The sequence below is a fragment of the Cloeon dipterum genome, chromosome X (assembly GCF_949628265.1).
Source record: "Cloeon dipterum chromosome X, ieCloDipt1.1, whole genome shotgun sequence".
Classification (NCBI taxonomy): domain Eukaryota; kingdom Metazoa; phylum Arthropoda; class Insecta; order Ephemeroptera; family Baetidae; genus Cloeon; species Cloeon dipterum.
In genome coordinates, this window is record NC_088790.1 from 18,338,916 (window position 1) to 18,365,282 (window position 26,367).

At 38.9% G+C, this 26,367-nt stretch overlaps 1 protein-coding gene across 2 annotated transcripts in view; it reads left to right on the forward strand.

Moving 5' to 3' along the window:
• The first annotated feature begins 1,822 nt into the window (after nt 1–1,822).
• LOC135947446 (thyrotropin-releasing hormone receptor-like) overlaps nt 1,823–26,367 on the forward strand; it is an 85,185-nt gene continuing 60,640 nt past the window's right edge. The window contains exon 1 of one of the 2 annotated variants that reach the window (XM_065496325.1): nt 1,823–2,294. In XM_065496325.1, coding sequence (XP_065352397.1) covers nt 1,949–2,294 — 346 coding nt within the window. In that variant the 5' untranslated portion in view covers nt 1,823–1,948. The remainder of the gene's footprint in view (nt 2,295–26,367) is intronic. The other variant, XM_065496324.1, reaches the window with a different exon arrangement.

Genomic DNA, 26,367 nt, shown 5'->3' on the forward strand with positions numbered 1-26,367 from the left:
CAGCACTATTTGATCAATCGCGCTTCTTTACTTACTCGACGATGGCGAAGTATTTTTCTTTCGTACCGCGCTTCCTAATGAGAATCTCTTTAGCGCGCTCCAATTACTCTTTATTTTCATTTTCCCCTTTGGTCGCGCGGCACGCTGTCTTCTCCAACTCTTGTTGTGTGCAAAGAAAAATGTGCCTGGTAATGAAGTGCTGGGGAGTGGTCGTCCCGTGCGTCTTCGCAGTCCCGCGTGTATATTAAAGAGGTCGTTTAACTCTGCTGAAAGGAATTTTCGCCCATATCACATGAAAGAGCGGCAGTAGCTCGCATCGTTGCGTCCTCTTCTTAATTAGTTTCGTTGCTAAAAAAAATTGTCTAATAAAACATGCAAATGTGCTTGTTATAATAGCAGCGCGGAGAAGCTCGCTCGCGTGACTAATTCAGGTTTTATGCCTGCGCTTAAGTAAATATAGCTAGTATTGAATTGGTTTGCCGAATTTAATTGAGAGCGCAAAAAATGACTAATTATAAACAGGTTGTGACAGCCACAAAATTTAGAAAATTATTTTCAAGTTTCTCTTAGAACGCTACAAAGTCATTCTGTTTAATGGAATCAAGTTTGCTTTTTCTCAAATAAAAGCTATAGGTATAACACAAGCTATATTGAGTCAAATTAATAAGTTTTTGATGAGATAGCTTATCTGATGTGATACGCATAACTAACTTAATCCATCTAGATATAACAAGAGGAGAGAATTATTACGGTAGAGTGAGGGAGCTTAGTTTTACGGAAATTTATAGCCGACTTTTGACTGTGAATATATGATAAAGGCAAAGTAACCACTATGAAGGCTGAACGTAATATTTAAATCATTTGAAAACAACTTTTCATTTACTTGTTGCCAGATCTTAGACGGAAGTGGAAGCTCATAGATTAGGACTGCAAGCAGCAGCAGCGGAAACTAGTTCAGAAGGAAATTTCTGTAGAACTTTGGAAACGTTAAACTTAACTGGAATAAAACTTTTCGTTTATTCCCGCGTTTGTTACAAGTTTCTACTGAAGTTTGTCGAGAACAACTGTAATCCTAAATAGGACGCGTAATAAAACATGCTGATTACCAAATAAGGCTGAATTGCAAATACATAAATGACTACGTAAAATTGTAAGATAATAAGACAATTAATGGTACCTTCAAGACATATATTAAAATATTTGTAATTTAAAAATCACTCTACCATTGATATATATCATGATATAGAACATGTTTCAAAATCTAGTGGTTTAATATTTATAAATTTATTCAACCAAACGATTGAAAAGAAACATACAGCTAAGATATATAGCGTTTGCATTAAATATTTATTTGTATGAGACTTATTAGAGTTGAAATGAAACAAAAAGAAAAAAATATAATTTTTGTTATTTAATCATGCAAATTATTGAATATTTATATGGTATAGTACAATAACAAATAATTTTACATTAAACTAAACTATTATCCGAATTTTCCCTAGACTATAATAGCAAAATGTATTTTTAAATTTATCAAAATTTAAGGAATACACTGGGGGACAGCAATCAGTGAGAAACTAAGATAACATTTTTTCAAAGTAACGCTGAGTTGCTAAAAATCATAGTTGTAAGAATATCGAAAAAATCTTTGATAATGGTCCATCCCTGGAGTGATCGCCTGGTGCAACGCACGCAACGCAGGGCGCTTACAGACGCAGACAGGACAGGTGGTGCGGGCCGGTCGGCAGAGGCGCTGGCTGGTGGAGCGTCGTCGCACGCGCACCCGGCTCGTCGCGACTCGCGAGCCGGTGAGCGAGCAGCGTTGCTCGCGAGTCAGTCAGTCAGTCTCGGCCGGGTCGTCGACGGCGGCTGCTCGCTGCGCCATGCCCGGTCCTCCTCGTCCTCGTGCACTGTGTTCTTAGAGCAAAGCTCTCGTCGTTGGTCCACGATGATTTCGGCGCTGGTGGCCTCCGCCGAAAACAACACGACCACCGCCTTCTACAGCGGCTTCAACCATACGGCCGACCCAGTGGGGGCCGGCGGGGGGCCCGTCTTCCCCAGCTACATCCGCACCACCTACATGATCTTCTGCATAGTCATCCTCAGCATCGGGGTCGTGGGCAACGTCATGGTGCCCATCGTCATCCTCAAGAGCAAGGACATGCGCAACTCGACCAACATTTTCCTCATGAACCTGAGCGTGGCCGACCTGATGGTGCTGCTTGTCTGCACGCCCACCGTGCTCGTTGAGGTCAACTCGCCGCCAGAAGTCTGGGTCCTCGGCAAAGAGATGTGTGAGTACCAACCCCTTTGATTATGCGCCTCAAAAATCCACCCTGGTCATACGCCAATAGAGGAAAAATTTCAATAATTTATATCCGACCTCAAAACGTTTATTGTTATGATTAATATTTTGCCTTTGAAAGATATAAGAAGCATGCAAAAATTTAAGTTCTTGGAAGAAAAGATTGCAAGCATTGATAAAGTTTCTCAGTTGTAAAAGGTAAATACTGCGGTGATTCAGTTTATTGCTGTTGACGCATCAATTATTTAGAGATGTTTGATTGGGTGAACCTTCGCAAGGTCACCCCTGAATGGTTTGTAGCAAAGAGATTTTGAGCTGAAGAATGTTCAAATTTAAAAAACTGCTCTTACTTCCTATATTTGATTTTGAAAAAAATGCAGGAATTTTTTAGTTCGGAAATATAATAACCAAAATAAAAACTTTAGAGTGTACATCTTTTAATCACTGATATTTTAAAATAAATTTTCAACTCGAAATTATTTCTTCCCTCCTTTTCTATTTTATTCCTTTCCTCCACGTCATCGGAAACGTGGAGTAAGGAAAAAACAAAGTCAGTGGGCAGTGCACTTAGCGTCCTATCACTCTGCGCGATATGCACTCAACAATGCGCTCGTAAATATAAATTCCGCTTTCCCGTGAAAAAATTGCCTCCTTGTCCCTTGTCACAATCAAGCACGCACGCAATAAAACGTGGCCGCGACCATTGTGGCAACGATTTTCGCAAATGATTTTATGGCCTGTTCTTCTGCTTGTCGCGCGGGTGGATAGCCGGGAACTGCAACGCGCGGAGTTGTCCTTCAATTATGTCGCGCAATTTACACTAATTACACCAGTACGCGGAAATCGATTTTCGCGGTTGACATTTTGCGGAGTTACTCAAAATTTTAGACACGCCACCTTCCGTCCTTATTGTTCTACTCTGAAATGTGCGGAATTTTGATTAAACTTTTACCGCTTGTTTTTCGAGGAAGTGATACCGCACGAATGAAAATATTTTGCAATAAAATTACTCTTGGGTGGGAGAGTGGAAGGTTGAAAGGAAATAAAAATTTAGCTCGTCTTATGAATGGTGGTGAAAAATTGTGTTCTTTTAAAAATTACCCACACTATAGTTGTACCCAATTTTTTTCCTTCTCCAGATAGTTTTCCCCCTGCTGGTGTAACATCACGTTTGACCGGGTAGTTTTTACAAGTGTGAAAGTAAAAAATGTATTAACTGAAAATTTCCGAGCAAAATTGTAGTTTCTGTCTCAACACTCTCTTTGTCTTGAAATTTTTAAATATTGTCTGTCACTAATTCCATTTTCATTTGTCTGCGATGCTAACGTTATTAGGAAATTTCATATTACTGTGAAATATTGCTATAAAATAAGCAATTATTTATTTCTTAAATAGTTGAAATTTTTTAAAAATTTATTGGTAAAACTGAGGCTGTTTCATAGTCCCGGATTTGGCTCGCTAATTTGAAGTTATTTTATAAAAATTCAAAGGTCTTATAAAATATTTTTGCAGTTTGCGGATCAAGACTTTTCTTTATTTTATGAATAAAAAAAACAATTTTACCTCATGCAGAAATTTGTTCATATTAGCTTGAAAATATCATCATAAATTAAAAAATTGGAGTGTATATATCATTTTGATAAATAGAAATTTAAAATGTAATGTGCCAGTCTGTTTTGTTTTATATTCATTCAGATTGAGATAAAATGCTAACACATGACCCTGAAAATCAAAAGAATATTATGTCATAGTTGCACCTTTTGACGAGACGCTGATGCATGTTCAATACAGTGGGAAATTTCTCCGTGTGATCGTGTGATGCGGGCAAGCACCTTTTGTCACTTTTCGCGCCTGCGATAGCATCGCACAGCCATAAATTGAATCGGAGCTGCGGAGATTATTCCTCGCGATTGGCATTTAGCGGTGCGAGACAATTAATCACGGCGGGCGCGCAAAATGAAATAATGAGTCAGCTTTAAGCGGACAGAACAATGAGCGAATAAACATATAATAAATATAAAGCCGGCGATAAGGCGCTGGTGAGCGCGCGCGCCACAGTTTTGACAAGTCCGAAATGGAAACACAATGCGTTCGGCCTCCTGATGGATGGCTCGCGCCGGTCCCCGACTCCTGCAGCCTTGTTCGCTCGAGGCTTGGCTCCACTGGCTCCTCCGAGTGTCAATTTCCCAATTTGGACGAGGGCCCAAATACGGAAACACGCGCGGGGGCGCCAGTCTCTCCTGGACCGCCCGGAATTTATTGCTCTATTCTTTTCCACGATGTTCTCCAGAGGGAAATAGGTAATGAGCAGTTTTAATCATAGGTAGAGTTAAACCCTTAAAACCAAGCCGTTGGCTCCAACTGTTAAGCGATATGCTTTGCGTACTCTTGCATTGTGAGAATCTGAGCGGTGTTTAAGGGTCGTGTGCCAGCTGATTTGCATTGCAATGACAAGTCTATTCGAATTTCAAAAGCTACTTTCTGGTTTTCACCCAGCATGCGTGAACTTCACAAAACGAATGGCTATAAGCGTTCGAATAAAAGACCCGGATGCGCGGACAGCAGCATGAGCTAGTCCTTTTCTGGACTGGACTTCCTCCAATGAGGCCCGTGCGCCCTATATTTTGATACGGAGTTTTCGCGAATTGTTTGCTATCAGGGGGTCACCCATCTTGAAAGAAATGAACCGATAAAACATTTTTTTTAAACTTTTGCTAGATAAAAGAAAACTCCTGTTAAATAAGACACATTAATTTGAATTACGTTTGCTGCAATTATTGCTGAAAAAACCTTCATACTCATTTTTAAAAATGTATCGTGATAACAAAACAAGCTGACCTTGACTCACTAACAATCCGATAAGACGAGAATTCTCGTTTCCACACAAATAAACGCAATTTAGGCACATAATCTTTTTACATAAGTCTTTTAAATTATACTGACGATCCGATCCATTAAATTTTACTCTAAAGATTAAGTAAAACTTCAAGCCTAAGTTAAGGTCACAGATACAATTTTAATGGAACAAAGGATTTAAGTTTTACGCTCATATGATCATTGTAGAGGAAATGAGACAGCAAATAAGCCAGCTTTAATGGAAGTTTTATCTCGTTGGAGCGTCGGAGAGAAGATGCCACTTGACATATTATAATGCTCCTGGAGCGCTTTTACTGAATATTTATGTTTTCATGCACGAACACCACTTAATTAATTTACAAATTACATTTGTGCGCAAAATTGCTTTGTCAAACCTCTTAAAATTCAGTTTTAAAATTTCACCGCACGGATTTACTATCATCATGCTATAAAATAACAAAATTAAAATATTTCATATAAAAATATGAAATATGGTAAGTAACCCCTATAATATAAATTATGCTGATGATTTCATGAACAATTAAAGTTAAATTAGCACTTAAGGAAAACGAGTTATGCAGAATAAAAATTTCGCAACCTTTTATCGCTCCAATAGATGGGAAAGTTCTCCCGTAATTTGAAGGTTTAATGACTAATGACGCAAAAATAGTTCACCTGTCCGTCACTCCTTGACATGAAATTCGTTTTCCCCAAAGTTATAACAACAATATCACCACAAAAATGTTCGATAATGGCCCGCATCTGTGCATGTCATTAAAAATCATACTGTTTCAAAGTTGATAGCTCTTTAATTATTTCTCTTTGCCAACATGAAGGTTTAGATAAACGCAACCGAGAATCAAAATTTCAGTGTTTTAAAACGATGAACGCGCACCGTCATTATCGGAGTGTGTCAAAAGTGAAAGAGTTAAGGTGAAAAAGAGCAACACAGTTTTCGCGACGAAGGGGAAAATTATTTTTTTGATGAAATTTTCCATTGCCAAAGATGAAATTTTAAAATAAAAATTATAATAAAAAATTTCTCAAATCATCAGTTTCACACGAAACAAGCTCTGGATGGGAAGAGTAATATTTAAGGAATTTAATTTCATCTCAAAATACATTAATTTTAAACAGGGCTTCACTGCAAAATTTAAGAAATGCAATGAAAAACAAAGATTTTACTAGAAATTAATGAAACTAATTGCTGCCTCTCGAACTCGAAAACTTCTAATCGACAAACATGCATAACTATTTATATCCTATTTATAATACTTTAATGAAGACAATACAGTCATCACTGTCCACAACACAAACCGCAGAGTGTTATTGTAATGCTAATTTGAGCAAACCTGATGATATATTGGTTATTTTTTCATTTCTTTTTGCAAAGCATGGATAATTAGCGTAAATGCATTTTTTGTTGTCCTTTGTATTAAGCCAACAGTAATTTCACTATTAATTAGTTGACAAAAGGCGCCCGTGTTTATCTCTAACACTTGTTTACTTCCACGAGATAAACTGAATTCACATGACTCAAGCTAGCTAGTCTCGTTTTGCGAAAAAAAGATAACAGATGGATTATTCTTGTCACGTTTTTGGGGGAAATGCTTTTTTCGTTGCATTGATGAAGATTAATTGAATTAAGCTTATTCTCACAATGTAACAAGCTATAGTTAATTGGAGTAATGAATATTGGCTCACACGTAAAACGACGAAATAATACGAATTTGTAAGAGCAAGTTGAAAATTTTGCCTTACATATTAGGGAACGAGCTAATTTCCAAATTATTGTTCCCGATCTCGGTCATCCATAATATTTAAATAACTTAATTGATTTTATCTCGATTCAATTAGATCATACCTAAATGGTGACCTGATATTTTCACATTCTCTAACCTAGTATTTAAAATTTGCATGTGATTTGAGTGTTTGTTTTGTGTCTTTGGGTGGGTTTGAGCAATGCTAAAGGAGTGGCTCAACCGACTTTTATTTTATGAGGACATTTGATACTTAACCGTAGAGTAGCGTGTCAAATGTAATGTTGTGTCACCTCAGACTCCCAAGTCTGAAATCCCTGCAGATATCTTAATTGACAGAGAGCATAATCATAAAAGCGAGCCAATTTGGCCGCTCGGCGCCGCGCATCCTCCCGGGGCAACTCTCCTTTTTTGGTCACAGGTGCAAGGTGCACTCAATCCGGTCGGACGGTTGAATGCACGCCAACTGCGGTTGCATTATCAACAAGAATCACGGCGGCAAGTTGTTTTAATATTCGTTGTGAATGGGCGGCGGAGAATACCAAAAGCGAAGCCCACTTGCGCATCTCAAACGGACATGGGCGACTAGGAGTTATTGCCAACTCATTCTTCTTGCAGGAAAATAAATATTTAAGCACATCTCATTTTTCGCACTTTGCGCTGTCACAAATCGGCGTTAAATTGCAGTTGGAGTTGGAATATAGTTTCTTTTCCGTACAGCCCCATCAAATTGAGCAAGGAGCCTAATAAGAGATGAATGCCATTTTTCAATGAAAGATGATTAATGATAATTATGATTGTGGGTTCCTTAGAAATGTTTGTATGGCGCTGTTTTCGTCTGCTTATATTCTTTTAGTATACGAGATGAATTAAATTTGAATATAATTATATTCTCTGTCTAAAGCAAACAACGCACATAAGGAAAAAAGAAGCTTAATTAAAATGTTTCCCGCATTTGGCAGTCAAATCACGTTTTCGAGCGTGCTAATTGTTGGCATATATCCGAAAAAGCTTTTTTCTCGTTTATTTGGCCAGCTTTTATCATCCGCCACTTGTTTGGAATAATGATATGCAGGTGCCGAGACCAATTTGAATAAAAACCTGCTGTGTGTCGCTGCCTCTCTTGCTTCCACACAAAGAAAAACGCTGTGTGTGCCTTATGTAAATTTAATGCGTGCGTCCACGTAATCTTGCATAAGCGTTCATTTCCAATTCAAGACTCCTTATTTCGCGGCAGATGATCTCATAAAGCACAGAGAGCGGTCGCTTCAAAGCACGAATTACTCTTTCTCACACTTGTTACCCCACTCATCCATTGTTTTCAAAATAATGCAATCAATTGCGATCATCATGATGAAACGAATTTTATCGATGAAAAACGCTGAAAGCTTTCAAGTCTTATATAGCTTTGGAAAATTATCTATTAACATCGCAAAACTTCTATTTCCTAGTTCCAGTTGATTATTGTCGTTGAAATAATCAAATATTCAATAAACGCCATTATAAATTCAGAGATAAAGACTGTTATTAAACGTTGAGGAACAAAACATTTCCTCGCAGCAAATTAAATAGCATTCCGCATCAGCCTAATGACAGGCGCGGAGAGGTCACGACCAAGAGTTTAAGGCAAATTTAGGCGGCCAAATTTAGTCAGCTTCTCATCATCGAGCGAAACAACCGCAAATTTCAAAGCAAATTGAATTAATATACCTCTCTGGCATTGAATTATGTGAAACGCCGAGCAATTTTCCGCGCGCAAAGTGGAACGCTTAGCAATTCGCAAGACTGAGTGAAAATTCGTGTTGTGCAAAATTTTCGGCTTTAATGCATGTTCACAACGCGCAGCAAAGAGTTTTGCGTCGCCAGCGTCGCAGAGGTGACATAGCATGTCAGAGATATGCGAGAGGGAAAAGTTAGCTGGTCAAACTGGAATTTCCTCGGTGGAACTCAAAACGAAGCGTTTCTCCACCAAAAACTGCTCAAAAAAGAGGATGTGTTGGGAAACAAGCTTGAAAATTGCAAAATCAAATGAAGAACTTGTGTTTGTGTGTGTGCTCGTTTGCATTTAATATTAACTATGTAACTTTATTTCCAGAAAGGGATGCAATTCTCTTCAATTTAGATACTCACTTTAACTGCAAGTTAATTATTTCTCTGCTATACTTTCAAAATATTTGAAATGAATCTTTTTTCTCAAGCCGACGTGATGAAAAGTTCGCTCTGCGCACATATATACTCATTTCATGTCACCGCACTGAATATGTTTCAGCACACACTGCGCAACCAATACGGTGCTCTGATTGCAAAAAGAAGGCAAACAACTTCTTGGCTCTATTTCAGAATAAAATTGAACCGTAAATTACACTTTTCCGCTTCAATCCAGCAAAAACTTTGCCCGTCGCATGAACGGAACCATAAAGTTCGAAGCGCGAAACAATTTCTCAAGCTGTTTTCTGTCCCGTCTCATCGGGTAAACAACTTTGTAAATTCAGTAATAGCGGCAGAAGTGCATTTGAGCTTAATTTCTGTGAATTACTCTTGAACTCACTAGCAAGACTCATTTTTCAATTCGCTTTGGCTGTATGAAAAACGGCTCTTTCAGACCACTTTATCGACCGTAAAATCGCATAAAAATTGATTAGAATACGCATAAACAAGCCAAATCAAATGGGTTAGGCTCTTCACGGAATGCAATACAACGTTCGGAATTAAACGGTTGGCCGAGAAACCAAACTGGAAATTATTGTGGTGTAATAATTGCCTCTGCCAAAAGACCCCCCAGAGCTGTCACTCATGTAAAACAACTTTAACTCAATTGCGAATGGTAAATGACTAAAGTGGATCACCACTTCCCACACGAAAAGGTTTTGAAACAAGACAGATTGATTTGAAACAAAAAGCCACTTTAGCTTGACATATATTTGAATGTAGTACTATCTTATATTTCCACCTCTTGATAGTTAATGTGAAAGACAAATTGCATGAGAAAACTTTGACAGTTGCAATTTAAAGTTTGGCTTTAGAGTTTGCTATGCGGTTTGAGGAATATATTATCGAGTTTCCATGTTCTGATTATATAGAAGATGAAAGTTATCGCGCGTGCATGAATAAGTGGCGCCAAAGGTTGGCGCCCATTAAAATGAGCTCTAATCCACTTTAAAGCAAAACTCCTGCTCATCTGCATTGAATGAGTTCCATTATGTTAAGTAAAAAGCTGCTCCTTCTGAGCTGACGCCTGCTGCCGGTTTTTCTCTCATTCTTTCTCACTCGCTGGCTGGCTGGCTGATGGTGGCCCCTGCCATGATAAGAAAATGTTAATTTAAAAGAGGAGCGGTATATGTAATTAATTAGGATGATGATGCTCATGTAATTAGGTGCGGTTGTTGTCTCTCTTGGTCCGAATCGCCTTCTAGGATAAACATCATTCTCGAGAGTGTGATGGAGAGGCCGGTTTAAGTGGGCAAACACTCAAATGACGAGAGTCACTGTTGTTGATGCAAAGGAAAAGCATGAGCAGAGATTCTCGTTTGATTTTAAAATTGTTATTACTCATTCACCACTATCATCTCCAACAAACAATAATGAAAGCAGTTGAAAATCTTTATGTATACGTTCGACACTTACATAGGGTGTGAATGATAGACATAGCATTACAGACTTACGAAAAACACGCAAACAAAACATAAAATTCGATGCAAATGTGAAACAATATAAAGTACTATCTCACTCTCTCATACTGGACTGCAATTCTTTTTCCCCAAGAGGCCTAATCAGCTGTTCTTTACTAACAAAACCAAATCAGCACAAACTTTTGAGTTAAGAGCCGTTGAAAACGCTTGATTGTATGCAGTTGCTGGGAAAAATAAAGACAGAGCGCTTTGTGACTAGTGTTCTATTCAAAATTGTAGCCAATTAGCCAATCACCCTGCGACATCCAGTTAAAAAATATTTTCTTCTCTTTTCAATAAAATCTACTAAAACAGGCGTGTTACCCTAAAGCTTTAAGCATAAAATATTCAATTCTAATCGTTTAACTGTATTTATTTCTGGAATCATCTGAATTTAACGCGAGAGCAAGTTCAACTAAAAAATGCGTGTGTCTAGCATTTTGTCATATTTTGAGAACACTTTTTAGGCACGTGCGTTTTCGCACGCTCACGCAGATCGTCTTGGGCAATTTGTTTCGACATTTTGAGCTCTGGCCGGTTTGCGAGGTGGAATTCAAATAAACGCGACTGGCGGACTGGTTTTTATTTCAATTTATGTGTGAACTCCGGGCCGCGCATTTCCTCGCAGACAACCAAGCCATGCCATGCGCTGGCGGAGGCAGATTAGGCAGGCTCAACTCGTTTCAACGTAAATTAGGGGAGGAATTGAGATTAAGAAGGCTGAGTCGCCGTTGTCTGCGGCTCGGCTCGCGCAGAAGCTCAAAGTTATTGTTATTGCACCAGGACAGGCACGCGCCCGCGGCACTCCATTTAATTTTGCATATCTACGCACCCAGGGGAAGTGAAGCAGATAGATTGATGTTGCCCACCCTGCCGCTCTATCTTAATTAGGTGTTGCTAAGCGATAGGCAGAGAACTTTTGGAAAGCAAAAGTAAATTTACTTTGTAAGAAATTGAGATCGATATGTTTTATTTGGAAGAAGGAAATTAAGCGGTGTCGCTACCATTTTCTATTTTTTGGGGAAGTAAAAAAATTAATAATACAGCTCTTCATACTTTTGTCACGCAAATTTTATGAATATTTTATTAATTCACGAACGAAAATTATTTAAAAATTACACTTGCAATTTTAAATAAAACTTTAAAATATTTTCGACGCTTAAAATGATCAACACATTTTGTTGATTGCTAGCATTTTAACGTAACGAAAAAATATTGGGTCAAATCAGGAGATTTCTTCAAAATTTGTGTTTTGGGGTGAATTAAAACGTGCACTATCTCGCATCATTCGATTGATCTTTTATTTACTTGTTCTCATCTTGATTTACAAATATAATTTTAAGACACGAGGACTTCAGCAATATGCCTCAACCAAAAAGATTAAAATATATCCGAATGTGCTTATCATACAGTGGCATATAAGATCATATTCTACCTAAAGCTGTTGTGGCACCGTTTACGAGGCAGTATAAAGTCACTAAAATTCCGATTTTTATTGTTATTACCATTTTACACTACCCCGTAATCGAGGTCCTCTCTCGGTGCAAATTTGCGACGGCGGCGTTTGGCGTCGCTCTAATTTAGTGCGGCCTATGCACACTCTGCACTGCCAGCAGCCGGCGCCCAACGTAATTATTCAAATTTGGGGTCACACTAGCGTGCTTATCACGCGCACAACCAAGCAGACGAGTGTATTTCCGCGAATTGCCCTGCGTGCGAGATTACAAACAGACCATTTGGTTACTGGTGAAATTATTTGCAGATAAAATGCCATTTGACGCAAGTGACGATAAAAATGGGGCACAATTTTGGTTAACGCCTAGATTTTGTTCCTCGCGTAGAAAATATTTTTGTTGCTCAGCCCGCTCATAAAAGACAGCTTCATATCGTGAAATTAAATTGCTTCATTGCCGTCAGAAGATAACAAGTTTTCAGCATCACATTTAAAGTCACATTCATCAATCCACGGATTAAGAGCGCTGAATTCATTTTTCTGTGACCCTTTGAGTAGCTTAGGACTCTTGTTATGTGCTTGGCAAGACTGCAACAATTGAAATCCTTTGCCAGCGGCCCAAGCAGTAAATCACGCTGAAATTAAGCACGTGCGTGTACACGTGTAATGATGAGAATGCTATTTCGATTTGCTGCGGGTTATGGATTCTAGGCCAATGATCACTCGGCGTACGGAACGAGATACTAAATCTAAAAAAACGTTGGGAATGAAACAAACAATGGCGATTATTTTTGCTCTAGACTGAATGGTAAAAATAACTGTGGTAATTTTTTTTAAAATTTTATAAATATTATTTTTTAATGAATGCAGTAATATACTTACTCAAACTCATCAAAAAGAACAGTTTTTAAATCGATATTATATCAATCTTTCAACCGCACTTATTAAATAAAGTCAAAATTGTTTCTCGCAATCAGTCATCTTTTATGATTGAGATTTTCGTTCTAAATATAAATAAATCAAGAAAAAGTTATACTTCTTTTCACATATAAACAAACGAGACACTTTAAATGAAGCATTTGAATATATTCAAATCCGTATTTTAAGGGTCTTTCATTTCAAGAAAGTAATATGACAACCCAAAAACCCTTTTCAACTTTGACAGTCCTAATGAAGACACTTGTTTCCCGGATTCATCCAATCAGCTTGTTGAAGAGTGAATAAGAGACGAAAATGAGGAGTAGACGAATTCGTTCCACCCGCAGTTCTATACTATACATAATCAACTCGTCTCTTTTCGCAGCGGTGGTTCTCGCGTGGCGCACGCAGCCCGACACTTGATTCACTTCTAAGTCTAAGCAGCTCTTTGACGTCACGATTCGCGGCCCATTAACCTCTCGCGCGACTTTTGGCTGCCGTCTTGTAGCCTCCGGGGGCGCAAGGCAAGTGCCAAGCAAAATAGCTGATGTGATTTATTCCTGCGGCTGTCTATTAAGTTTTCCCGCCGAAACAGGATTTACCGCGGCTATTGTCGTTGCGAAAGGCTTTACTCCGCACGACTTGTGCGAGAAGCATCCCTGATTTACGACCGTGCAAAATTGAACACATAATATTTCCGCCAACGTTTGGTTTTCTGGGTAGGTCACTCTCTTGGCAAACTTAAATGATGAATGGCCAGCTGGCTTCTTTGTTGTGCTCTATTTGGGAGACACTGCGTATTTTCGGGGATGATATCGCACAGTAGGATTCTATACGCATATGCTCGCAAAACCACAGGATTTATGTGACATTTATTAGGCTCTCTTGAATTTGTTACAAAACAATGAAAAAACTCTTGGTCTCGCCGCGCTGTTCTCTGCATATAAATTTACCACTTTTTTACGAGCATGATCAGAGATAATGAAAGGAAAAGAGTTATTTTTGTTCGAAATAATCATCATTGAACACACAGTTTCCTCAAATTCCGGGCAATGACAGGTCAAGAGGCAGGATTAAACGATTTCCCACGTAAAAATATTATCGACGAAGTAATCTTTTATTCGTTCCTCTCACGAAAACGGGTCGTAAAGAGGGCCGTTTTCAGCCAAATCAAAATAGAAGCGCTGTCAAGCAGAAAAGTGACACTAAACTTGACGGTTTACTGCCCACGTTGATCGAGATTTCTCGATAATTGATAAAAACTGTACAGCTGAATTCAACAAAATAGGAACGACTGAATCCCTTACTCGTTATGTAACAACAGTTGTTGTTCCGTCATGCACATCTCATTATGCAAGCCAAACACTCGAGGAATGTGCGGCGGCAAAGAAGTGAACGAGCTACTGGACGGGAGAAAGAGTTGGCATGAGAAGTGCCTGTTGATACAGGGGTAGCCCTCCTTTGTACAGATCATGGACGGCACTGATGAAGTATATCTGAATTTTCATTATTTAATTTCATGTGCATTTCGGGATCACATTTTCGACAACTACCGACTTTTGAATGCTAACAAGTGGTTTCAAACTTAAAGTGCCGACAAAAGTTTACCTCATTGCCTAGGGATAATTTCAAACGCAATAATTTCTAGGAGCGTTAAGGGTGATCCGAGCTGATAGATCGTGGAGTCGGCGTCATGCAAGCGGCTCATTAATTTAATTGCACCGTATAAAGGTGGATTTCTCGAGTTAGCGGTGGTGGCGGCAGCTTTTCCATATTGATTACGGGCCCAAGAGGCTGAGACAGGTGACATCGATCAATTCGCGGAGACGAGTGAGAGCAGAGAGGCCGGTTTTTTCTGCTCCGTCTCTCCAATTGCACAGCAAATAAACGCTCACCAGCCTCCTGACTCGTTCGCTGATTTTGAATTGATCGTGTTTGCCTATGCGTGATCAATTTCGACCCCGACAACTGCGACTGTTGACGTCTGCTGCTACGCAAGAGTCCCCAGTGATATACCGATACCACAGTGAACTTTTTGCAAGAGCAAGGCGTGAACTTTCGATTTTTCTTGTGTGTCAAGAAATTTAGCCGTCTCCATCCTCGTTGATACATATTTGATGAAAAGTACAATTTTTAATTTATATTGTCTTGGAGTGTGTATTTCAATAGTCTTTTTGCTTTCCTATAATTATTTGTCAATTTTGAAGCAATTATTTTTTTAAACCGTCGTAACCAACTTTTTTAACATTGCGAACAAATTACAAGAGCACACGGGGCCCAGAAGCCCTGTCCAGAGAAGGACCAGCTTATATGATACTACCCCCACACCGGGGTCTTTTATTGGAACGCTGGACATTCATCCCGTGAAATTGATTGACGCATTATGGAAAATATGTTTATCAAATATGTTAAGAATGAATTATCAGTAATTAATATGCAAGGTTGACATAATCGATTTGTTCACATACATCAAAGAAATTAACTTGGTGATTTTCCCTTCAACTGTAATTGATGGGTGTTTTGGCGACGTAATGCGTCAGACAATATATTTAACAAATTGATTTGAGTCGGCCAATTAGCTATCTTTCAGTGCTTCGCACCCGGCTACGAAAGTTAACAATAACAACTTTTCACAAGGCACTCTTTTGCTTGATTAGCCGAGATTAAGCAGAGGGCCAGACTGATTAATCAAGGCAACATTAAAGGCGAACGTGCGCACTCTCTCGTTTATTTGGCCACGTGGTCGTTTATAAATAGGCGCAACTCAAAGTGGAGATCAACTCAAAATACCTCCTCTTCATGGCTCTCGTCGGCCTGAGCGGTTGAGAGGTGAGAGAGAAGATGGACAGCTGGAAAATAGGAGAGTGTTTGTTGACCGGTCATTTTAATTGGAATCGGATTCCGAGCCGGCGCTCTGATTCTGAGCTTTTAAGTCGCACGTCGAGATAAATTTCGGACAGATAGCCGCGCGCTGGGGACAAAAGTGGTTCCAAATGAGAGCTGATTGCGCTGAAAAAGCTCGGAATTCGCCATTAAATTGCGCCGCGGACTTACTTTTTCTCAGAGATACAATCGCAGTGCTGATGAAAAGCGTTATAAATTTCTTACGGCTCGTTGCGTGCAACTTAAATTTATCGCTGAAATATATAAAGCTGACTAATTGCTGTATTTTTCCGTCGAGCGAAAAATAAGGCAGTTTGCAGGGGCTAATCAATTTTGCAATGTGTGAAGTCGTAAACTCCACTTTAAATAACGATTGAAAATGATAAATGTTACTTTTCAGTTGCTGTATATAAATAATGAGTAAAATGCAGACAGGTTTTGTGTGTTAGTCAAATAAATAAAAATAAATAGCAGTTTTAAATTTAAAGTGAATTTTCAATGCCAGTTATATGAAACAAAAAACACCATTAAATGGAAATAAATAGCAAGATTGGGCGAAGAGAACTAGCAAAATACTTTTAAAATGATAAATTGCCATGGAACTTTCTCACCACACGCACACGGAGCGTAAATTACAAACACGAATTCAAACCACTTTCTTTCATCAATTAAACTCATAAAAGCTGAAACCTGGTGGTTCCAAATTATTATGCCCTTTTCTTCCTTATTGTTAGTGACGTCAAAATAATTCGTTTAAAAAGTCTATTTGTCACAGGGGGAATGTTATTTGTGACTTAATTTTAATTAAAAAAATGGTCGCTAGGCTGTTGGTTCCTTTCTTGACTGTGTTAATCCTCGTGTAATCACACCTTTGACTCATCCGACTCATCAAAAGGAATTAAGAAAAGGAGGACAAATTCGCACTTGGTCTAGCGGAAATTGCTTCATCAGGGTGTCTTTCCTCGAGCATGACAAAGCGCCAAAGCCAGACTGCAAACAAAAGAGCGCGGCTCGTTTGTGCAGCTCGAGAGTCCGTTTTTAATGTCTTTCTTGTCGTAATTTGCGCGATACTTTACACCACCTTTCGCTTGCCAGCAGCCTAAATTATTTCGCGCGCCGCCGCCACTATAAAATTATTATCTGTCGGCGTCATCTTGAGGAGCAACAACTAGAACTGCTCTGCTCCTCTCGCTCGCCCTCAGCTCCATCGTCTCATTATGTAATGGTGTTTATTTATCCTCTGGCCGGTTCTTTCTCTTCTCAGCCAGCGCGATAATCTGTCTGAGTAAGTGAGAATTAAGCTCAGGCTCGGGATTATTGCGCGTAAATTGTTGATGTTTGCCTTCAGATTGGTAGCTGACGCTCAATTAACAGATGATGAGCAGTGCCGTAAACTTGGATTAGAATGAAAACATTTCCTGAGAAAACAGTGCGTGATTCGCTGAAATTAATTAAAAGTTAATTTTAAAATTCTTCTCAAGTTTTTGAGGAAAGATTTTCTTCTTAAATATTTAAATTAATTCCTTACTTGAAATTTCATTTTTTCTAGGAATTTAAAGTAAAGTGTTAAAATAAAGTCTCATGAGACTTTATTTTTAACTTAATTTAAAGCACCATTATACCTTTTTATTATGAAACTGTAGTTTTTATAAAAAAATCACTGCTGTTGAAAGAGGAATAGGGAACAAGTTAATGGTCTTGATGTCTAGATTGTACATATACTCTCAATGGAGACCTACACCGTTGCGAAACTTTTCAACGCGTATTCAAACGTTTTGCGTAACGCTCAGCATTTCATTGTATGGCAAAAAAGAATGTGTCACGCATCCCATTTAACTCTAATGTCAGCAGCGCGCTCAAAGGTTAAGACGCGTGCGTGAGTTGTTCTTAAAAAACGTATTCTGTCAACGGCGGCAGAGGTGTCACTCCGTGATTCTCCTGCTCTGCTTTTGCGAGTGACGAGAAAAAGTTTTCTTTTTTATTCTTGCGTCTGTGCACCGCGGAATGGGGACAAGCAGGCGGCGGTGAGTGCTCGGCGGGACAAGAATGCATAAGCTCTCTCAGATCTTTGGATGCCGCTGCCGAGACATCTATTATCCTGCTGCTTGCTCTATTTTTGAAGTTAACAAATAGGAAAGCAGCAGGAAAGTTTGGAAAGAGATATGAGAGGTGAGAAGGCCTGAAACCAGGATGCATTTCCAGTTAATGGAGCTTAGAAGGGAATTAAACTGCAGCTGCTATTTTTGAAGAAGAATCTTTGACTGATTTGTGTAATGACAGAAGGCTCAGGGCTATTTCTGTCTGAAATTGTTGACTGTTCCAATTACACCTCGTCCAACATCTAGAACAAACTCGGAGACGGCATGATGATTTCTCGAAGGGTTTGTGACACTTTCTGGTAATCGGGTGTCAGTCGTCACTTGCAATAAATGCCGCTGAAAGATTGTTTCGAACTTCACCTTTTCTAATAACCTGAATTTTTAAAGCCCTTATCTGATTCCCAATGCATTTTAATAGGAAATTTTTATGCCACGTTATTTCATTAGTAATAAAACAGTCAATAATACAACAAAAAGGCTAAGACTAGGAGGCAGCATTTGCATTTAAGTGTTTAATGTGGGCTGGCGCCAATAAAATATAACACACTCTATCTGCATCATCAAACAGACAAAACGATAAATAGGCAGGGAAGCAAACAAATATGGAACGTGCATAAACAGATTATGCCCGTAAAAGTGTCAGATTCATAAAATACAGTCGTGAAGCGAGGAAAGCCAGGGCTTATGATGTGTGCGAGTCGATCTTAGCAGAACGAAAACATTTCACGTAAATACAATCTCGGCCGATCGATGCTGCGTCCACGTGGGCTTTGTTGGCTGAAATCACGCGCACTCAACATTTCCGCGACCAGCCTATTATGTTTTCTGTGATTCCCATAAAGCAGCAGGCGCCCGAAATAGCCGGCCGGCGACTTGATTCGCGGGTTCGCCGATCGAAGCATCTCGCACGAAACGGGCTTGTTTAACGCTGTCGCACCGAAACAACACAGCCGAATTATGTAGCTATAAAAAATCGGCCAGTGAGCCCACAAAAAAGGGGAAAGGCGTGTAATGCTCTTCGAATGAAAGACACACTCGCACTGTTGGATATCAATTTTACGATCTCGAAGCCTCTTCAGCAATAAAAATCGGATCACTTTTCACGACCTGCTGCTGCTGCAACTCATTTCAAAGCAGAATTTCCTTCCAAAAGCTTGGAAAGCATTAGCAACAGATGCATTGATTAAATTTGACCAAAATAGGTAGCTCTCTCTTCTGGATTTTGATATCAAACACGCCTCGACCTTGGTCCAGAAAAACTCGCATTTTTTAAGATTTCAGAAAAGCGCTTTTATTCGTAAAGGGGAACTGTTAGTCAGACTTTCAGAAACTTCCGACGCTAAAAGATATTTAAATTTATGACCAAAGCGGGATATGCATGGGCCTATTCAAATCATCAGGAACTGTGTTCTGTTCATTTAAGAGCGTGTTTTGAGTAAATATATATTTATTGTTCCTAATTGTAAGTTATGAGAAGTTGTGCAGACAAAAATATAACAAAGTTCTTAAAAAAATTATACTTATGATTTCCCTTATCCTCATTGCATTATAAAATAAGTATAAAAATCATCCAGTCAAAAATATTATAAATAAATAAATAAATAAATAAATAACTGACACGTTCAAATTTTTAGAGGCGAAAAGTATGTTTTGAAAACGATTTAGTAAAAATCATAATAACATAGGTATAGGTATTTTTAGCCGCGCTGATCCTTTCCATTCGTTGAGATTCCGCGGCAGCACGTCAAAAATGGCACATAAGTGTCAGACGGTAAAAATTTGAATAGAAGCAGGTCCGATGCGCGCGTAGCTGATACTCCCGCCGCGAAAAGAGCCGGTTCGGCAATTAAACCGTTCCGGTAGCCGAATAACTGGCGATAAAAATCTGTCACGGATTTCGTAAGTCAGACGTGCAATTAAATGCGAATGAAAATGAATTAACCCACGGGAGCAATTCGTTTATTGCGCTTTTTGCTGTCTTTCGGCGCGTGGGTGCCTTTTAATGAGGACAACACCTAAATTTTATTGCAGCTCCGGCTAATCAATTTAGACGTTGCTCGCCCAGCAAGTATGTATTATACATTTTCAAAGCTATGGTATCCTCCGCTTTTGACGAGTGCGTAAAAAGGTTTTCATCGGAGTGGATTCTTGCACGTCGCGCACATTTTATGTTTTACTCCGAGAAGGCGCCTTTGATGGAAGGACTGCTTAATAAAACTCATAGATAAAGAGTAGAAAATTAATTCGGACGGCTCTTCACGAGAGTTTTTATACTCTTTAATTGTTTCTGGTCCATTAGCACAAAAGCAGTATTTTCAACTGAAACTGCTCGAAACTTCTCAAAGAACTTTGTTGCGAACGTATGACTGTAGAAATACGAGACGATATTAATTTTTAGCTCACATAATTTTGAAAGTTAAAACAAGCATAAATCTTTAATTAATAAATTTTTTCTATAATTTGGCAACGAGGTTAGGAGAACGTAGATTTTCATCCATGGAATTTAAACATCATATCCTAGAAGACTCTGGTTTTTTCCTAATAGTTGTGTGTGTGCGGTAAAGAGCTAGCTGTGTTTGTCCGTAATTTATAGCCATACTGTGGACACTTTTGCTTCCAGCATGTGTCACATTGTTTTTCACGACGCCTATAATAAGTTTCATGTATATCCCGCTCTCTCTGGATCTGACGAAAACTCGGTTCTCGCGGTAAGATTTACGGCACTCGACTTTTTGCCAGCGCAAAATAGGAAAATTATTTTTGTCTGTGCTAAAGGAAAATCCGAACTTCTATATATACTGAGGTTTTTGTGCAGAAAGTTGGAGAGTAACGCACCATACTTTTATCGTCAAACGGCGCTTGTGCCAAAGTTACATATAGAGGAAAAGTGACACGTAAATGGAAGGAGAAACGTTTTCTCTAAACATGGCAAACAAGTAAAATCACCCTTTAGCAGTAATAGAATAACAAGACTTCATCCTCATTGATTTCAAAGTTATTCAATTAAACTCGACCAAAAATAGAGCTGACTGGATGCGCCATAACTGGTCGAGCTTAATTAAATAACTCTGAAATCAACGAGGATGAATTCTTGACATTCTAATACCACTAAAGAATGCAACAAACCTCGAATGGAAATTTTTACTCAAGAAGTAAAATCAAATTTGAGAACATTTTGTTGTTTATATAATCTCGGGAATTGTTAAATCTGCGCTTAACACATTCAACTCACAAATCGCAAATTCAACCCTGGAAATGCGCTCACTTTGTACACTCATACTCATATTTGTAATGTGGGTGCATTTTGTGTAGTAAAGTGAGTTAATTGACATTTGTTTCATTAAATCTCTGTAATACGGTAATAGTGTTGAAAATTTTTAGCTAGGCCACTTAACCTTTCTAACTTTTCCAAGTTCCTAGAAATTTTCACAGTTGCAATTTCGGAGCTGTGACAAAAAGCAGCATAATGAAAGGAGCAGGCGCCAGGAATAAAAAAAAGTTGGCTCAGATTTCGGCATACTCGAAGCACCACCGAGGCAATTTTGGCCAGGCGTGCTCTGCCGCTCTGTGTGCATTATTGCGCATTTCGACTTGATTATGAACCCTCCTTCCGCTTGAAACTCTTTTTGCTCGCGAATAAAAAAAGAAATATATACGGCGCTCAGAAGCGTAAAAGACGTATGCGTTTTATTTCCACAGCTGCTTCCATATTATATTATGGGATAAAAAATACATTTATTTTTTTGTGTTGCTAATTTTTGCCTCATAATAAATGCTACATTTTTATTTCTTTATTTTGGGGAAAAATACAACTAGTGAAAATGAGAGAATGTGTACGTTTGATTTAAAATTGTTACAGTGAAACCTACTTGGTAATAAATAGAACTAAAAAGCTATCACTCTTCCTCATTTTAGATGCCGCCGGTAATAAATTTACGCTCAACAGTAACAACCCGCCTACAGCCAAATGTAAATGAAGATGACTTGGGCAAACAGCGACAACGAATTTATGCACGCCGAGTCGCCTAATGCTCGGGAGCAATTATTGGCAATTGTTGTCCAAATATATTTTGCACAGCGTCGCGCACAGTCGACTTTTCCCCATTAATTTTCATTCGACCCACTCACGCCTAATTAAATTTGGCATCCGACTCGCCTCGACGTGACACACAAGACTAATTTTCTCCTCTCTCAGAGGATGACGGTAAAAAATCGAGCCCAGGCTGTTTAATTTAAAATGGAATAGGGAACCTAATGACAAAGCGAGTGGGAGGAAACAACGGAAAAGCACCCAAATACAGCGAATGCCGATGGTCACGCGAGTTATCTTTCACTCTTCAGCCGTAAATTGTGCACAGCGTGCGCTTACTAATCTGTTCCCCGTGGCTTTTAAAAGAGTCGCGGACGCAACTTTTAAAAGCTCTTCTCTGCAGTCTTATTTCCACTGGTATTTTTCATAGGTGGTCTAGGCGTAGATTCAATTAACTTGACAGAAGAAGAGATTAATTCGTTATATTGGTCTATTATAAAAAAACCTTTAAAAAAACCGTGCAACTTTAAAAACATATAATTATTAGCTAAAAATAATAATTTTAATATGTTTTTCTGCTTTTGACACAAAATGATATTTAATAAGAAGTTCTGCAAACACCAAAAATTCTGTGTTGCCAATGCTAAGATCAAAGCCAAAATAGATATTAATTTTTTAAATTAAGCTTGAGAGCAAATCAAACGGTGGGGAAATGTCTCCCAACTTGTTTTATCTTGTGCTTGTTTTGTCATCATTTATATTTGTTTATTTTCTTTAGAGTTTTGGTAATTTAAATAATTAACTTAGTCGACTGCTTGTATAAGCCATCAATTGATGCTTTGTCCTTAGGATAAATTCACTTTCACCCAAAAATGCATCATTTTGTTCTAACATTGTGTGTAAAATTACTATAATTCAAACTGTCTTTTGTTTCAGGTGAGTACCTTCATTGAAACTACTCTTGCGATTAGGTCCATTCCTTCGAGAAAATATGCTAACAATCGGGAACTGTAAGTACCGTTAGTGGAAAAGGTCCATCAGGTGCAAGCGTTGGTGTTTTTTTTTCGTAACTGGAAATGACCAGCAACTGCAAGAATTTGTCCAACATGATTCGCATTGTATGCAAATGCGGGATTGGAAATGCCCATCTGCCTCACTTTGTCAGAGTGTGGCCCAGCAACAATGCTCGCAGCAGATCGGAATGTGATAGCACAAAAGCCGGCCTAATAACTCTCGACGCAACTTTTTGCCTGCTAATGGCCGGCTGCCGGGTCATCTCCAGCGCGCGGAATTTTGACCCTTTGTGTGCGTCGCGTCTTTTTTCATTATTATTTTCAATCTCTGCTGCACCTCTCTCGAGAGATTGGACGCCGATGGAGCTATCAATTTTTATGAATCTCTCTTCGCCGCGCCAAATCGCACGGACGCCTCTCCCGACGGATTATATTGAGCTTGATGGACGTTTGAGCAGATTTCCGATTGCCGCTGAGATATAGTAGAAGTGCTGATTTTTTTTCGCCAGATTGAATGTATCTCGCGCTCCCAATGAATGGAATCTCGGCGGTTTACTTCAGTCAAGTGTAAAATACAGCTACGCACGATAGTGGTTCTACGCAATCGACCATTTCACGAGACTAAAAATAATTTAATAAGGAGGAAAAGTTTCTTGAACGACTGCAGTAAATTTATTCCTCCTCCATTCGAAGTAACTGATTTAAATCGAGAAGCATTTAACAAGAATGCTGCTTGTCCTATTTTAGTCTGAAGACAAGAAAATGATCACAAATCTCTGTCACGCGGTCCAAAATAGACAACTATCGTCGTCCAAAACAATCCCTATTGCCGAGGTGATCATGATAAATAAGCGCTGTTTGCGTCTTCGCCGAAGAGCGGACTGATTTTGGCCACACGCGATCCGTCTGGACAGCGACGGCAGAGCACCACCCAAACATGCGGGACAGCGGGTCTATTTAATCCCCGTCTGCGGTGTGATTTATCATCTGCGGATGAGAGGCAGTTGTCGCGCATAAAAAATGAGGCTCGTTTGATCGTCAGCAGTCGGTGGGTGGCTGCATGCATGCGCGCCTCGCAAACACACATTTTGCAAAGTTACTGTCGTTTTGTGTGATGTGGGTTTGACGGGTGACCGCGCGGCGTGAAAATCGTGACCGCCAACGTATTCTAAGAAATTGAGTCATGTTTTGTAATTGGCACTGCAAAATTTTCCTCAACAATGATCGCAGCCTATTTTTAGCGAAAATTTCAAGAAAAGTCAAGCTTTTTCCTGTATCCTAATCCAAATATAATATTTCTTTTCACATCATCTTCTTCTTCTTCTTAGAATATACAAAGTTAAAAACATATTGACTGCAATAATCAACTTAAATTTAATTAGTGCAAATGGAATTGTAAATTGTTCTTAATTCTTCCGGGCTCTTTAGCTGACAAACTGACAAAACATCTTTACAAGTCATAAAGTGAGGGCGAACACATTTTTTTCGAAAATTATTTAAACCAACATTTTTCCGCTCTAGGCACCGACTATTAGTGAGCAGAAAATCTATCAGAAAATATCAGACGGAACATGATTAACTGCTGTCACGCATTACGTTTCCCTAAAGGAAAAGTTAAATTTCTGCTTGAGATAAAGTAAACGATTCTTAAATTTAAATATCGTGCTCTAACTGTTCAAAATCACCATTTCTCCCCACAAAGGCTTGAAAATCTGCTGAATATTTAAACAGACAAGTTGATATAAGAAATGAAACGCATGGTTTACTCTTGTATGGAGTTTTGATGATAAATTAAAAAAAAACTTATATTTTATGTTTTTTATCTACAATTTTGGTAAAGAAACGCCGAAATTTAAATGTGTGTGTCTGTGTGACATAAGAAAATATGGTTGTTTCTCAACAAAAATTATTATTAAACAGATCTCTCTTTATAATTTTTCAGTTCACCACTCATTCTAAAAGACTTTGAACCCGCGTCCTTTTTGGCAGATCATAGCCAAAACTCTTTATTTTGCTGATTTTTATTTTTTCTGTCTGTGTATATTTTATTTTCAGTCAACACACAAAATTAACAAAACAAGCTGATGTTGGCTTCTTCTAGAGCATTTGAGCATTTCTTCATGACATCTAAATAAATATGTTGCAAATAGAGTTTGTGTTTAAGCAAAATGTGTGGGAAGGAGCCTAAAAATATGTATGTGTGTGTGTAGATATACGGACATGTGTTGTTAGAACGATACAGAAATAAACATTCAGCTGCAATGTGCTGTTGGCCAGGCGGCAAAAGCGTGTGTGTATGCATGTCTCTGCGATGTCAGACGGGAGTCCAGTTCTGAAGCAAATTAGCATAAAGCGTCTCTGCTACACGCTCAGTCAGATAGCTGATTTGTTATAAAGCGACGAGAAAATTTATCTCGGCGCGCGTGAATTTTAATCAGACCAACGGGACGAGCTCCATATTTTTCTCAAAAGCAAAGACACAACGGAGTTAAAAAAATCGTCAACCATCGACACGCACTCGTCGCTGCCAGTGCCAACCCACGTACTTACTGCTTGCTGTGTGTGTTTTTACAAGCGTGCGCTGTTACTTGTTTTCGGATCCGATTACCACATCGAGTATACGTTTTTCCACCTCCAGAGGCAACCTGCCAGGCAGCCAGCAGGTCGGTTCGTCCGTCGGCATGCTCGGCTGATCAGAAGACTGAAGTTGCCGAGTCCCATTACTGACGCTATACAACTCTCGCAGAATCGAATCGCCTGCACGGCTACTTTTTGCACCTTGTTTCTGCCGCCAAGATCAAATTCTTGCACTTAAAGGAAAATAACAATGATTAAGTGTATCATTTAACATAATCACTTTGCAGTGGCTTGGAATTTTTCGAAAGAGCTCACATCATGATGTGAATAATTGCAGAAATTTCTGGCTACATCATCTCCAGCACCAATTCCAATTAATTTCCACTTTAAAATTGTTGCTGTAGGCAAATTTTAGTACACACAAATTAGATTAAAGCTGAATATTTATCCATTTATTGAGTCAGTTCTGGCAATTACCTTGATTGCCCTTTAAATTTCCGAGTAAATCAGCTCGAAAGTTAAAAAAGCAGCAAGCACGGTCTGCCCACTGAAAATCGTGGCTTTTTTAACTAATGTTGGTTTTCCTCACAGATCGCGACAAAGGAGATTGAAATCAAACACACAAGCATGGTCAACATGTGTTATATTTTTTTAGAAAAGAAATTGGCCGAATCTAGATTTGGATTTTTGATGAAATCCTTTTTGATTACGTTATTTATGCATAGAGCTAGTTTTTTCCTTGGACACTTTTTTCTAAAATGAAATACCCTAATGTAGTTTTTGGAACACTTGATGGGAAATGTTG